The sequence below is a fragment of the Zalophus californianus genome, chromosome 11 (assembly GCF_009762305.2).
Source record: "Zalophus californianus isolate mZalCal1 chromosome 11, mZalCal1.pri.v2, whole genome shotgun sequence".
Taxonomy (NCBI): Eukaryota; Metazoa; Chordata; class Mammalia; order Carnivora; family Otariidae; genus Zalophus; species Zalophus californianus.
In genome coordinates, this window is record NC_045605.1 from 85,841,385 (window position 1) to 85,856,433 (window position 15,049).

General features: G+C 38.2%; 2 protein-coding genes across 8 annotated transcripts in view; one reads left to right on the forward strand and one right to left on the reverse strand.

Moving 5' to 3' along the window:
• The window catches only part of HIPK3 (homeodomain interacting protein kinase 3), a 92,578-nt gene that overhangs the window by 52,219 nt on the left and 25,310 nt on the right, over positions 1 to 15,049 (forward strand). The gene's annotated exons all lie outside the window — the stretch shown is intronic.
• LOC113913916 (60S ribosomal protein L39-like) lies at positions 12,617 to 12,800 on the reverse strand. The gene has a single exon (XM_035722690.1). It carries the CDS (start codon positions 12,770 to 12,772, stop codon positions 12,617 to 12,619), a length of 156 nt encoding a protein of 51 aa, XP_035578583.1. The 5' UTR covers positions 12,773 to 12,800.

Sequence of the window (15,049 nt, forward strand, 5' to 3'; positions counted from 1 at the left end):
GCGGCTGTATGAAGTGTAAAACCAAGCGAGAGACAGCTCCTGATATTAAAGACCTTATGTTTTTCTTAATAGAGAAGATAAGACACATATTAACAGGACTGCTTGTAGAAGGCACATTTTATATCTTAAAAGATTTAAAGGTTAAACCCAAGTTTCTGTTTTCGCACCGCCATTTATTGACCCTGTGACCTTGGGGAAATCACTTAGTCAACTTCAGATGCTTTTGTTGGAGGGAAGGGTTGTTAATTATGTGCCAAGTACTTGGTTTTATTGTCACAATAATCTGGAAAGGCAAGTATATCCCTCATTTGCAAATGAATGAGTTGAGGTGGCAGTAACATTTGTAACTTGCCTAAGGCCTAGAGTTTTGTAAATAGCTGCCAGAGCTGGGATTTGAATTCTGTTCTCTGTAACTCCAAAGTCTGTTGTTACTTGATTATACTAGCACATAACAATCTATTCTGAGAAGTATTGATAAATATTCCTTGAAAAAACTGATGATAGTATAATGTACACTTCTAAAAATAGAGTGTAAGATAGCATCACTCCTGCTGAAAATAGCATAAACCTCATGAGGAAACATTAAATAAACACAAATTGAGGGACATTCTAGAAAATAACTGGCCTGTATTAAAAAAATGACAGTATCATGAAAACCACAAAAATGCTGACAAATGTTTGTTTGATATAAAGGAAGGCATTATTGGGATAGTTGGCAAAATCTGAATAATCGTACTATCAGTATTAATTTCCTGATTTTTACAAATACATTGTAGCTATGTAAGAGACTGTCCTTTTTTTTAGGAAGTACACAATGAAGTATTTAGGGGTAAAGGGTTACCGTGTCTGCAACTTAACTCTTAGATGGTTCAGAAGAATTGTATTTGTGTGTGTGTATAAGAGAGGATAATACAAATGTGGCAAAATGTTAACATTTGGAGAATCTGGTTGAAGAATTCTTTGCATTATTTGGAACTTTTCTATGAGTCTAGAAGTATGTCAACATACAAGGGAAAAAAGCATGAAAAACTAATAATATTCAGTAATTCACCCCTTATCCACGGTTTTGCTTTTTGCTGTTTCTGCGGTTCCGCCCGCAGGAAATGATCCTCCTCCTGACTTACTGTCAGAGGGTCAAAACATTACAATGCCTGCATCATTCACCTCACTTCATCTCATCACATAGGCATTTTATCATCTCACATCATCACAAGAAGAAGGGTGACTATGGTGCAGTAAGATAGAGAGAGAGAGAAAGAGACTACATTGACTTAACCTTTATTACAGTATATTGTTATGATTCTATTTTATTGTTATTGTTAATCTCTTACTGTGTCTAATTTATAAATTAAGCTTTATCATATGTATGTATAGGAGAAAACATATATACTGTGTGTGTGTGTGTGTGTGTGTGTGTGTGTGTGTGTGTGTGTAGGGTTTGGTACTATCCATGGTTTCAGGCATCCACTGAGGGTCTTAGAATATAACCCTCATAGGTAAGGGAGGAGTACTTTATTTGCCTAACTGTTAAAAGATTATTGGCCTTTAAGAGATTATGCTCCAGGGACACCTGGGTGGCTCAGTCGGTCAAATGTCTGACTATTGATTTTGGCTCAGGTCATAATCTCAGGATTGGGAGATCTAGCCCCGAGTGGGGAGTTTGCTTGAGATTCTCTCCCTCTCCTTCTGCCCCACCCCTTGTTCATGCACCTACCCCCTGCTCATACACACCCCCCTCATGCATGCACTCTCTCTCAAAAATAGATAAATCTTAAAAAAAAAAGAAAGAAATGGTATGTTCCAGAGGGCCACCAGATTGTGTAAGATCATCTGATGAATCAATGCCTAACCTTTTACTTGCTTATTAATGCATAGGTATATGGTCTTATGATTAAATAATGCATTTGCAATAGTTCATAAAATAAAGATTTATCTATGTGGTGTTGAGGAGCTTGACTCACTCAGACTGCATAGGTTTATTTATAAGCCCTACCTTGAAAAGTTACTTCTGTACTTTGGTTTCCTCATCTCTAAAATGGGATAATACAGTACCTGCCTCAGAGGGTTTTGTTAGGATTTAATGAGATAATGAGCGTAAAACATTTAGCATAGAATCTGACTCCTATTAGGAGTTCAATAAATAGGGGCGCCTGGGTGGCCCAGTCGTTAAGCGTCTGCCTTAGGCTCAGGTCAGGATCCCAGGTTCCTGGGATCGAGCCCCACATTGGGCTCCCTGCTCAGAGGGAAGCCTGCTTCTCCCTCTTCCACTCCCCCTGCTTGTGTTCCCTCTCCCGCTGTCTCTCTCTCTCTCTCTGTCAAATAAATAAATAAATAAATCTTTAAAAAAAGTTCAATAAACATTTTTTGTCATTTTCAGTAATTATTATGAAGTTATAAAATTGAATCATTTGGGGCCCATGAGTGCCTCAGTCAGTTAAGCATCTGCCTTCAGCTCAGGTCATGACCCCAGGATCCTGGGATCAGGCCCCGAGTCAGGCTCCCTGCTTAGCCAGGAGCCTGCTTCTCCCTCTCCCTCTGTTGCTCCCCCTACTTGTGCTCACATGCTCACTCGCTTTCTCTATCTGTCAAATAAATAAATACAGTTTAAAAAATTGCATCATTTATTGCAATTAAATATTTTTTGTTGTCTGATTTATTTTATTTTTTTAAAGATTTTATTTATTTATTTGACAGAGAGAGACACAGCGAGAGAGGGAACACAAGCAGGGGGAGTGAGAGAGGGAGAAGCAGGCCTCCCGCTGAGCAGGGAGCCTGATGTGGTGCTCGATCCCAGGACCCTGGGATCATTACCTGAGCCGAAGGCAGATCTTAACAACTGAGCCACCCAGGCGCCCCTGATTTAGTTTAAATATTACTTTATAGATTATGAGCTTCTATTGGCACCTGCTGATGATACATTATAATTTTAAATATATCTCGTAGTAAAATTTAGGAAATCTTGAATTGTTTTGTACTTCCCTCCTAATCACCTATAGAATAGGGATAACGACATTTATCTTGTTACCTCATAGAATAAAATATATGAACAGGTTGTAAAGTACAAATGCAAGATATTAATAATATAGCTTGTCTATATGATAGTTACATATTGATTTTTTCATCCAATATAGCATGTAACCAAACATAAAGAACAGACACATTCAAACTCAGTTGTTATGTTTTTCCTTTATTTTTTACAGATATTTTTCATATTCCCCTCCAAACTCAGCTCCTTTGCTTCTCTCTCTTGATATATGTTAATAATAATTTTCTCTGGTTTCTCTTCCATATCATGAGAATTTTCGGTCATCTTGCCACTGTTCTTGATAAAACATGAAAGATGTAGTGCTGTCTATAAATGGAATATGTTTCTGAGCCCTACCTATCTTTACAAAATATTAGCTGTTGGGCGCCTGGGTGGCTCAGTTGGTTAAGCCACTGCCTTCGGCTCAGGTCATGATCCTGGAGTCCCGGGATCGAGTCCCGCATCGGGCTCCCTGCTCAGCAGGGAGTCTGCTTCTCCCTCTGACCCTCCCCCCACTCATGTGCTTTCTCTCTCTCATTCTTTCTCTCAAATAAATAAATAAAATCTTTAAAAAAAAAAAAGACTTAAAAAAATATTAGCTGTTGATCAGTCATAGATACACAAATTATTGTTGTACCCATCTTCTTGGACATTGGGCTCTAAATCCCATTTGGCATATTTGGTGATGAATATTAAATCTTTGCTGTCTCCTATCTTCTACCTCTCAGGTTTAACATTTACTAGGTTTTGAAATTATTTATTATCATTGCTGTTCTTTGTACTTGGTGCTTTGATCTGGATCATTGTCCTGCATACTTAAAAGATTAAGTGGCCTTGCAATAAGGATATTTTTAATTGTGATATTTTTAGCCCACGACTTAAGCTACATTTGAATGAGCGTCTATTCTAAGAGTGTGTCCTTTGATTACACATGTTATTGAATAGTTTGCTGTTCCAGTCATAAAAACAGTCATTGTGATTGTCTAATATTCTATAGTGATATTATTGCCTATAGCAACAAATCTTTTTATCATGTTAAAAACATTCATAACTTAAAAAAGAAAAATATTTCTAATAGTGGTTGATTGTCTCTTTGGAAATTTATTAGCCTTTCTCAGAGCATTGAGGTTTTTTTGTTGGTTGTTTTAAAAAAAGCACCATACTGCAGGATTTTGAAAAGAGTGCTGATCAAGCTGGAAATTAACTCACTAGTATATTTTAACAGTCATCCTTCTGTTAAAGTTCCAGTTGTAGAAATGTTCTTTGATATTTTCATAAATTTTAGTAGCATTATGATTTGCAAGGATCGTTAGAGGTCCCTCCAGTGTAAGTTCCACTGTTGTGTTTACAAGAATCTATTTCACAGTCTTCCCTACAGACAGAGAGGCTCTAAGATGTACCTCCAGTGCTCTTTCTTTCCAGAGGCAGTGTATTCCTACCTCAGAAACTCTCAACAAAAGATTGTTCGTTATAATAAAAGGAAACAAGGTTCACTTAACACCAGTTATGTGGTCTAATTTGATGGTAATATTAGAAACGTGAAATTCCTATAAAGTCCAGGTGACTGACAATTTTTTTTTAACATTAGTTTTTTATTGTATATTATGAGGTGCTTCTTTTAGAAACATTGTGAGGGGCACCTGGTTGGCTTAGTTGGTTGAGCCTCCAACATTTGATTTCAGTTCAGGTCATGATCTCAGGGTGGTGAGATTGGGCGCCACCTTGGGCTCCTGCGCTCAGAGCAGGGTTTGCTTGAGATTCTCTCCCTCTCCCTCTGCTCCTTCCCTTGCACATGTGTTCTTTCCCCACTCTTAAATAAATAAATAAATAACAAAATGTCGTGGAGATGTATACTTTTCCCTCCCCCCTTGCCAGGTTGATTACTCAGAGTTAATTGCCGGTAAAACTTGAGTGTGTATCCTTTCCTAGATTGATTGTACTTGTACAAACGCACATTTACTGATGCTTGCATTTTCTAACCACTTTAGATCTTTGCTGTCTTTTGCTAGGTACAGGGCTTTGACATGTAAGAATTGATTGAGTGTGTGATGTTGAATTGGTACTTATGAGTAGATGGTCACATCCACTGTTGAGCTCGTTTCCTAATTGTTTCTGTAAAAGGATATTACAGTCATCTTTGGGAACACAGTATCTGCCAAAATGAGAGCCTTATTTTAACTAAGATGTATCTAGCAGATGACTGTGTATTTAATGTGAAAGATTATTTATGGTTAAGATGAGTAAATGCTTAAAGATCAGGAAAAGGAGTAAAATGTCAACTAAGTTCTTTTACATAGTGTATTTATATTTCACATTTCCTGGTTAGTCTTAAAATCAAAGGTGATATGTTTAAAGAGAAAAGAAGAACGCTTTTAATGGTAAGTATAGCATCTGAGCGGAAGAACTTCCAGTAAGACAAAAGTGTGATTGTTTCAGTAATCCTAGGAATTATTTATGTTAAAGTATAGTAGTTAAAAGTTACAAGTGTGGATTCTGAAGTCATTAAACCTTTGAATGAATTCAAAGGCTTTGGATTCTAACTGTACCTTGCCATAAACTGTGTGACCCTTAGGCAAATTATTTATCCTAGTGTCTGTTTCTTTATCTGTTAAAAGGATTAGCAGGGCTATCAAATGGTTAATACTTCCAAAGCACTTAGAGCATTGCCTGGTTCATAGTGTTATGTAACTGTTTGATGTTATTGCTGTTACTATATATTTCCTAAAGGATTTATATAGCATGAAAAATTGGTTTAAAAAATGGCAGCAATATTTTTTTTTTAAGATTTTATTTGACAGAGAGAGACACAACGAGAGAGGGAACACAAGCAGGGGGAATGGGAGAGGGAGAAGCAGGCTTCCCTCTGAGCAGGGAGCCTGATGCAGGGCTCAATCCCAGGACCCTGGGATCATGACCTGAGCTGAAGGCAGACATTAACAACTGAGCCACCCAAGCGCCCCAAGATCTTTTTTTTTTTAATTGTCCTGGAAAGCTAAAGACCAGTTAATCAAAAAAAAGCACATAACATGTTTTCTCATGTTATGTAACTATTAGAAAACATAGATCAGTTAGTATTTTCCTGTTCTGTGGAAAATAAAACTAGAGCATAACTTTAATTGAATTGCTAAAATGACTTTGGTGTTAATTTCTAGGTTTTCTATTTGACTTTTTGTGTTTCTTTCAGTCAAAAGATTTTATAATTTGAGGGTGTATGGTATAGAGAAAGACTTTTGGAATCAGGCATTTGCAGTCTTTAGTTCCATCACTTTCTGGGTAACTTGGGGCAGTGTATCACTTATCTGTTGCTGTGTGGCAACTCCAGACTTAGTTGCTTCAAAAACAATGATTTATTATTTCTCATGATTCTGTGGGCTGGCTGTACTCAACTGAGGGCTGCTTCTGTTTTACGTGGAACATTTTGTTTACCAGCATTTTTTATCTTGGAGCAGAAGAACAATGCAGAAATCTGTTTTTCAGAACACTTCTTTAAATGAGATAATGCATTAAAAGTTATTTCCATGATGCCTGGCCCATTGTTAGAGATCAGTAAATGGTGGTGGGGTTTTTTTTTTTTCTATAGTCAAAATATATCAGCTGTCCCTAATGCAAAGTGGCTGGCATGTACAAGTCTCTCAGTTGATACCTGTTTGGCTCATGTATTTGATGTAACAAAAATATTCTTAGCATTTTCAAATTAATGTATGCTAATAGCTCCCTTTAGTTGATTAGTTCATTGAACAAATAATGATGGAGTGCCTACCATGTGCCAGGCAGTTTTCTCAGTGCTGGGAATATAGCATTGAGAGAATTAAAATTCCTATCCTTGGGGCAGTTGGCTGGCTAAATCAGTAGAGCATGCAACTCTTGATCTCAGGGTCATGAGTTTGAACCCCACATTGGGTATAGAGATTAATTAAAAAAAAATAAAATTTCCTGCCCTCATGGAATTTATATTCTAGTGGGGAAGGGAAAATAGATAATAAGCAAATATATATATTAGTTGTGGCGAGTACTATAGAGAACTATAAAGGAGGAGAGGTAAGTGTATGTGTTGGCAGGGGCTTACTTTTTCTATTTAATGTGGTCAGGGAAGGCCTTTCTAATAAGATGGTCCTTGAGCAGAAACAAAGTAATAGTACAGAGGTTAAGTCCTGCTATTCCTTCTGCCTGGAATCTTCTCCTAGATAAGCGCAAAGGTTTTGAGACAGGAACTGTGGTTAGAAAAGTAAGGAGGCTAGTGTGGGTGGATCAGAGCAAACAGGTAGGATAGTGATAGGAAATATTAGATGTAGGTAAGGGCTGAATCATGTATGACCTTGTAGGCCATTGTAAGGAATTGACTTTACTCTGAGATGGGAAGCTGTTGGGGGATTTTGAAGAGAAGAATGATGTGTCCAACTTGTGTTTTAAATGGACCACTCTGGCTGCGAAGTTGAGAATAGATGGGAGAGGACGGGGCAGAAGCAAGAAGAACAGTTAGGAAGCTTTTGCAGTTATCCAGATGAGAGGTGATGGTGGCTTGGATTGGGGTGGCAGCAGTAAAGGTGCAGCAAAATGGTCAGATTCTGGATCTGCTTTGAAGATGGAGTCAGTGGGATCTGATGATAGATGTGGGAAGTGAGAGAAAAAGGAGAGTCAAGTTTGATTCGCCCATGTTATGAGCCTGAGAAACTAAGGATAGAGTTGTCATTTCCTGAGATGGAGAAGGAGTGGATTGGGGGGAATTAGGAGTTCTTTTTGAATGTGTTTAGTTTGCGATATCTAATAGACAAGCGAGGGATGTTGAGTAGACAGTTGAATACCTAAGTCTGAAGGTAAGGAGAGAGGTTGGGTTGGAGATACACACTGGTTGGAGATACACATTTGAGAGTGTTAAGAATAGAGATGCTATTTAAAACTCTGTGATTGGATGAGATCACCTAAGGGAAGTGAATATAGATAGAGAAGATGGATATCCAAAGCCTTAGCCTCCAGAATTTAAAGGTTGTGGAAATGAGATGGAACTAGAAAGGAATCTGAGAAGGGAGTCTAGTGAGGTAAAGGGCAGAGCAGAGTGGTGTCGTGGAAGACAAATGCAGACTGTTTAAAGCAGGAGAGCATAATCAGCTGTGTCAGACGCTGCAAGTCCAGTAAATCCGAGGATGTGGCAATGCAGTGGCTGATGGTGACCTTGACAAGAGCTATTTTGGTGGAATGATGGGGTAATGAAAGCCTGATTAGAGTAAATTCAATACAGGGGTAGAATTGGAGGCAGCTTTTCTAAACAGTGCTTTCGAGGACTGGTATAAGGGGGAGAAAAGAAAGGGGTGATTGGCTAATGGACAGTGTAAAAACAAAATGGTTCTGGAGAGAGAGAAAGAGATGAAGAGAGGGCTGGGTAGAGAGAGCGTGGGAAATTGGTGGAGTGATATACTTCAGTAAGTGAGCCTCGATGCCTTAGATAGAAGCACTGACAGATGCAAGTGGGCTAGTAGATGTGGTGATGAGAAGGTGGAAGTTTCTATCAAATTCTGTCTATTTTTTTCAGTAAAGTAGGATGCAAGGACAACAGTCCGGAATGAGGATAGGGAGGAGGTGGTGGCTTGAGAAGAGAGGAGGTGTGAATTCGGACAGTGGGAGGATGAATAAATTAGAGGAATGTATATACTGTTTTACATTTTACACACATTCTTTTATAGGTAAAAGTATAAGATTAGTCCTTTAGGTAATCTTTGGAAAATATAGGGGTGGTAGAACCCCATCTTTTAAAAAATGAAAATGTGAAGGCTCAGGTAAATTACTTGCTGTTGGAGGGAGAGCTAAGTGCCTACTCTTGAGTGTTAAAAATATAGCTCTCTTTAGATGATTTTCATTGTTTGAAATCAGTGCCTCCTTACCAGACTCCAAAATTTGTTTTCCCCGAGCTTTTGTGCATAGATTCACGGTTTTTTAGTACCAGCATAGCATGATGTTGTCATGAGCCTTACCCGAAGGGAATTGGACCTCTGATCCACGGTCTTGTATAATGGATCGCTAGGACATGGGCAGGAGGTTCCTTTTAGTGCTCTAGGGGTCTGAAAAGGGGTAGCACAAGATTAACTCAATTATAAAGACAGCAGCGTTGAACAAAGTAGAAAAATCAGTAGTCCTTTTAACACTGGTACTCTCCTTTCCCTTTTGGATTTCTGTTCCATCAAAGGCATTTTCTTCCTGTACCGGCTAGTTCTGTCTGAGGCAGTACTTGTCTTTGGTGTGCGGCCTCTCTGCTCTGACCTCCTTCAGCACTGGAGTATATTCTTGCTCCGCAGCGTGGTGAGCTGATATATGGCCTCTCTTGGTTAACTTCCTATTTTTCATAATAGCCAAAATAAGTGGAAGAAATTCAGATGTCCATCCCTTGATGAGTGGCTAAGTAAATACGGAATATCCAGGCAATGGAATACTATTCAGCAGTAAAAGTGAGTGATGTACTGGCACACGCTGCAGTCTTGAAAACATGCACGTGAAAGAAACCAGTCACAAAACATTACTTTCTGTGATTCCATTTGTATGAAATGTCCAGAATAGGCAGATCTAATGAGACCAAAAGTAGATTTGTGGTGGCCTGGGATGGAGGAGTTTGGGAGGAATAGAGAGTAAATGCTAATGGATATAGGGTTTCCTTTTCGGGATGATGAAAACGTTCTGAAATTGATTGTGGGGATGGTTGCACTATTCTGTGAATATACTAAAAACCATTGAATCATACCATAGCTTAGTAATACTGTTATTTTAAAAAATGCCTTCTTCATATTCTACCTTAGAAAAGACTGTTGTCATTTTAGTATTTTTATCTTTATCGAGTTTACCATTTATTTACCTTTTCCAAGATTGTATGCATTTCTCTAGTATTTTTTTAATGTCAAAAGCAGAGAGAAGTGTGTAAATACTTGGTATAGAAGTTTCATCAAGAGTAGCCTGGATGACTGTACCTCTCAGTCTTAGTGAGTGATGTTACCTACCTTCTGGCCTTTAGCTTGGCATTTCAGAAATTATTTGATTAGTGTTCTAGACTTGACCAGACCTGGGTGGTTCTGCCACTAGACTCACCAGAAGCTGAAGTGTATCAGCATTATGCTAATTTATTAAGTTTAATGAGAAGTGAAGCTGTTAGGCAGACTAGATACTCACGCTGGCCTAACCATTACATTCTCTTTATGTCAAAAAGAAAACTCACTCTCTATAAGTTTAGGAGTATGATCAACATTTTCTTGATGGCCATGAAATCATCATATGAGTTCATAGTTTAATGGCATTTAGAGTGATGACCCAAGGCATCTCTGTGATAAGAATGTAATTGTTAGGGTGCATGCGTGGCTCATTTGGTTGAGTGTCTGACTCTTGATTTTGGCTCAGGTCTTGGTCTCAGGGTTGTGAGAGTGAACCCCACTTCTGGCTCCCTGCTCAGCAGGGAGTCTGCATGAGATTCTCTGTCTCTCCCGCTCCCTCTGCCCCCCCTTAAAAAAATGTAATTGTTCCTAGAGCTAGACATACTGAGTTCCTGAACTGAGATACCCTTTTTCCTAACAGAGCTGGGTTTCTTCTGCCAGTAATTGAATTTTCAACTTACCAAAGTAAATAAAGATGAGATAAAGCAAGTACAGTGTTTCATTAATAGTCGTCTTCTTTTCTGAATGACAGTATTTCACTATGTTCTTATTTGAAGCATCGACTGCCAACAGTCTCTTCTGCTCTGGCAAAAGTCCCCAGAGTTCAGTTTATGTAGTTAAAAAAATTTTTTGTTTTCATCTTACCCACTTTACTATATTTTATATCAGTGTTTCAGGGTTTCAGAAGAGTAGAAAGGATTTATTCTTAATGAATATTGATAAATTTGATTAAAAGCACATGACAAAAAATACTAAAGAAAGTGCATCTTAGATATAGATTGCCTTTGTTACCATATGACCTAATTTTTTTAGTTTGTGGGTTTGACATTTCTAATTGTGAGTTTTTATTTATAGAGTGGTAAACAAGAGGTTTTGTTATACTCTCCATTCAGTAGACGTGTTTAATGGGGCCTGGTCTCCAAAAGTACAAATTCTATCTATTCCCTGTTACAGCCTTAGCACTGCCACGTTGTAGGTGCTCAGAAGGGAGTTAGGATAGATGAAAAAAGAAGTGAAACAATTTCCTTTAGGAGTAGGACAGAAGTTTTTTTGTTTTGTTTTGTTTTTTTAAGAATGGTCCACAGATTAGAATCCCTGTTATGATCATTTTTATCCAAAAGTATAGTTAGCCCAGGGGAAGAATTTGAGAGCCAATTAAGATGAAAACAGAAAACTAAGCTTTCTTCATTACTCACAGATGGATATATTGTTCATTCATGCATAATTTAATTTTTAAAGTTTATTGTGAGACTGGCTGGTAGAGCTTAGACATCTCTGGCAGCTTCATCTAGATTGTGAATGCTTTACGGTATTGTTTCCCAACCTTTTACATTGATCCACATAGAAAATGGTAGTATCTATGGCATGCTAGGGTAGACTGGAGTTTGGGCACATTTAAATGGGACGTGGTGAGGAAATTTGTTGCATTTGCTTTATGACATATATGTATTTGAAAATAAAATACGGAAGTTTTGGGGAGGATAGTTGTGGCAGGCATGGAATTGTGTCACTTAGATTCCCCTTCAGGAGAACCTCCTGTGGGGAGCGCAGTTGACAGAGAGTCTGCACCTGTTGCACCTTCAGATATGTGTCCTGGCTGTTCTAGCCAGTGACCAAACACAGTAGGGGTACTAGAGCTGAACTGTTCTTGCTTGATGGGGAGCGCCTCCAGCAGGTAATCTTTTGCTTCGGGACTCTGCATTGGCCCAGCCAAGGCTTTATCCTGACAGCGCTGTAGTGGGAGGCTCTCTCTATTCGCCTCTCCCTTTGCCTCTCTTTTTGCGCATGTCACAATTGCTCAGGGGTCTGAGGGCTGTCTTCACCTGCTCCTGCTTCCTCTCCCTGCCTTCCTCCAAGACATTTCTTGCACATCTAATCTGCTTTTTTGAAGACCCTAGCTGATGCATTAATACACAATGAGTTTATGTAAAACTTGCAGTTAAAATACTTTTATATTTTAAAATGAGAAATTTGAGTTTTCTTCCTTGAGTACAACTTTTGTATCTCAAGTTGTTTTTTTGTTTTTAAGATTTTATTTATTTATTTGACAGAGAGAGACACAGTGAGAGAGGGAACACAAGTAGGGGGAGTGGGAGAGGGAGAAGCAGGCTTTCTGCTGAACAGGGAGCCCGATGCAGGGCTCAATCCCAAGACCCTGGGATCATGACCTGAGCTGAAGGCAGACGCGTAACGACTGAGCCATCCAGGCGCCCCTGTATCTCAAGTTTTTTTTTTGTTTGTTTGTTTTTGTTTGTTTTTTTTTTTAGAGCCGAAAGGTCTCACATTTAGTACTGAACCAACCTACTGGTGCAGAGGCATAGTCAGAGAAAAATCATTTCTATGATAAGACAAGTCTATGGCCAGGTAGGAAGGATGTTTACAGAATGATAGAACACATGATCTTCATGCAGCTTAATTAAATATGTGTGCCAATTAAGTGTGTCATTTCATGATGTGTGACACCTTATAAACCCAGCTTGGTTTTTCTCCAGTGGCTCCTCTTGGAGTTGTACCTGGTCTTATTACCAGTTTTCATCCAAATCCACTGGGGAATGGGACGATTCTGCTTTTGTTTCTTGGCCAGGAATCGCTTGATTCTGAAAGTCTTGTGAGAAGACATGGCGAGAAGCAGCCAGCCACGCAGAGCAGGATGGCGGCGAAAAAGAGAAAGCCCTGTATCTCAAGTTTTATGCTTGAAGTGGCTTTATGCAATTCCTGGTCAGGATTTTAAAAAGATGTCTCCACATTCTTGTCACCATCAATTAAAAATTTGGCTCATTCATTCAGTGGTAACAGCAGAAGGAATTCATTGCTCTTTGTCTAGTTGATAGAAACTCCTTTCTTACTGTTAATCAGGTATCAAATAATTTCAGTCTCTTTAAGTTGTATATCCTAGGCACTATCATTCTGTTACTTTTCTTTCATTGCCAGATATGACGTTGAAGATTCCAGTAGCCAATTTCAAACCCCATTACTTTTTCATAGTGAATATTGCAAAATAATCATAAAACTCTTACATGGCTATAGATCTGTTGGTCTTAATAATTCTTCAGAATTCAAATTAGTATGATTAAACATCACTAGTGAATCCTTTTTTATTCCATACTTTTGAAACTGTCTTTTTGCTTTGAATCTTTTTTAGTATGGGTTAATACATACTCTTCATTAACTCTTGTGGCCATTTCTCTTTCTTTCTTTCTGCCTAGACTTCTGTTCCTCAAAGCTTAGTTCAAACCTGTATTTTGAAAACTCTGATGCTTTGCTTTGTGTGACCCAACCTGTGTAGGAATCATTTATTTGAGAAATGTTTACTGAGTGCATATTCTCTGCTAGGTTCTGTGTATACCATAGTGAACAAAAAAGGATAAGATCTTCTCTGTCTTCTTTTGTACGATATTGTGAATATGTAAGGATGATAACTCAGTGTAACTTGTTTTTTTCCCCTCTTTCTACACAATGTAGCATTTGGTTATGTCAATATAATTCACATATATACATCTATACTAAGGATTTTGTCAAAAGAATGAAAGTCTTTTGTAACTATGTTCTAAAGATCTTTTATGCCTCATAGCACGTACTTGTTTTTAACAAATGCTTGTGAATTAATATCTTAAGTATTAATTATGGCAGAGATGTCAGGAGAGGACTCATTGGACAGATCCTACATCAGTGGTAAAAAAACAGCTTATTTATTATCCCTTGAACTTATTCTGATCAGAAGAGCTATAGGGAGAAGATGGAGCGATCTTCCCATTGGTCTAACTACTTGAGCCTAGGGCTTTGATTCTCATCTTTGGCCATGTATTGGAATCACCCTGGGAGCTTTACAAAAATACTGATTCCCAAGTCCCTCCCCCAGAGTTTCTGATTTAATTGGTATGGAGTGCGGCCAGGACCAAGTGATTGTAATGTGCAGTCAAGATTGAGAACCGCTGCTTTAGGAGATAATGACAATTAGCAGTCCCAGTTAAAGAAATTAGCAGAAGCCTTATTTTGTCTAACTGTATATAATATGTATACCGAGAGAGCCTGGGAACAGTGCCATCCCAGTAGTAATGAGAACCCATAGCTCGTTGACGGAGTTGTGACTGGTCAAGTCTGGGAAAATTAGAGTATCAAAATAGATAATTACAGTAATGGATTATAACTCATTGAATAAAATAGGATTCTATTAATTTATACTCACATAGGCAAATAAATGAAGAAATTTAAAATTTGATAGGAATGGCTTACACATATAGTCTCAAATTTAAGTCCTGCAAAATATTTAATTACAGAGAGAAAAGGAGGAACTCAATAGTGGAAATATCTAGCAGATACCATGTTAAATAATCAAAGTGAACATATCACTACTGGAACAAATCAAAATTGTATGCCACCTGACAGCACATCATGAGGAAAAGCATCACTTCTGTCATACTCCTCCCAAAGATTTATAACCCAGATCTAATTATGAGGAAACATCAGGCAAACCCACAGAGACATTCACAAAGAACTGGCCTGTAGTAGCTTGTGCCAAGGTCATAGAAGTCAAGGAAAGACTTGAGGAAATATTCTAAAAGATATGACAACTAAATGCGATGCATGGTTCTAAATTGGATCCTTTTGCCATAAAGGACATTCATTATTGGTGTAATTGGCCAAACTTGGGACTCTGAGGCTTAGATGGTAGAGATGTATCAGTGTTCCTTTCCTGATTTTGATGATTGTATTGTGGTTATGTGGGGCAGTATCCTTGTTTGTAGGAAATACAAAGTATACAGTTACTTGGCAAATTACTCTCAAGTGGTTCGTGAAAAAACCCATTCATTGTATTGATCTTACAACTTCTCTTAAATTTAAGACTGTTTAGGGTAACTATGATTGTATGACTCACTTTGGAATTACATAGCTGTAT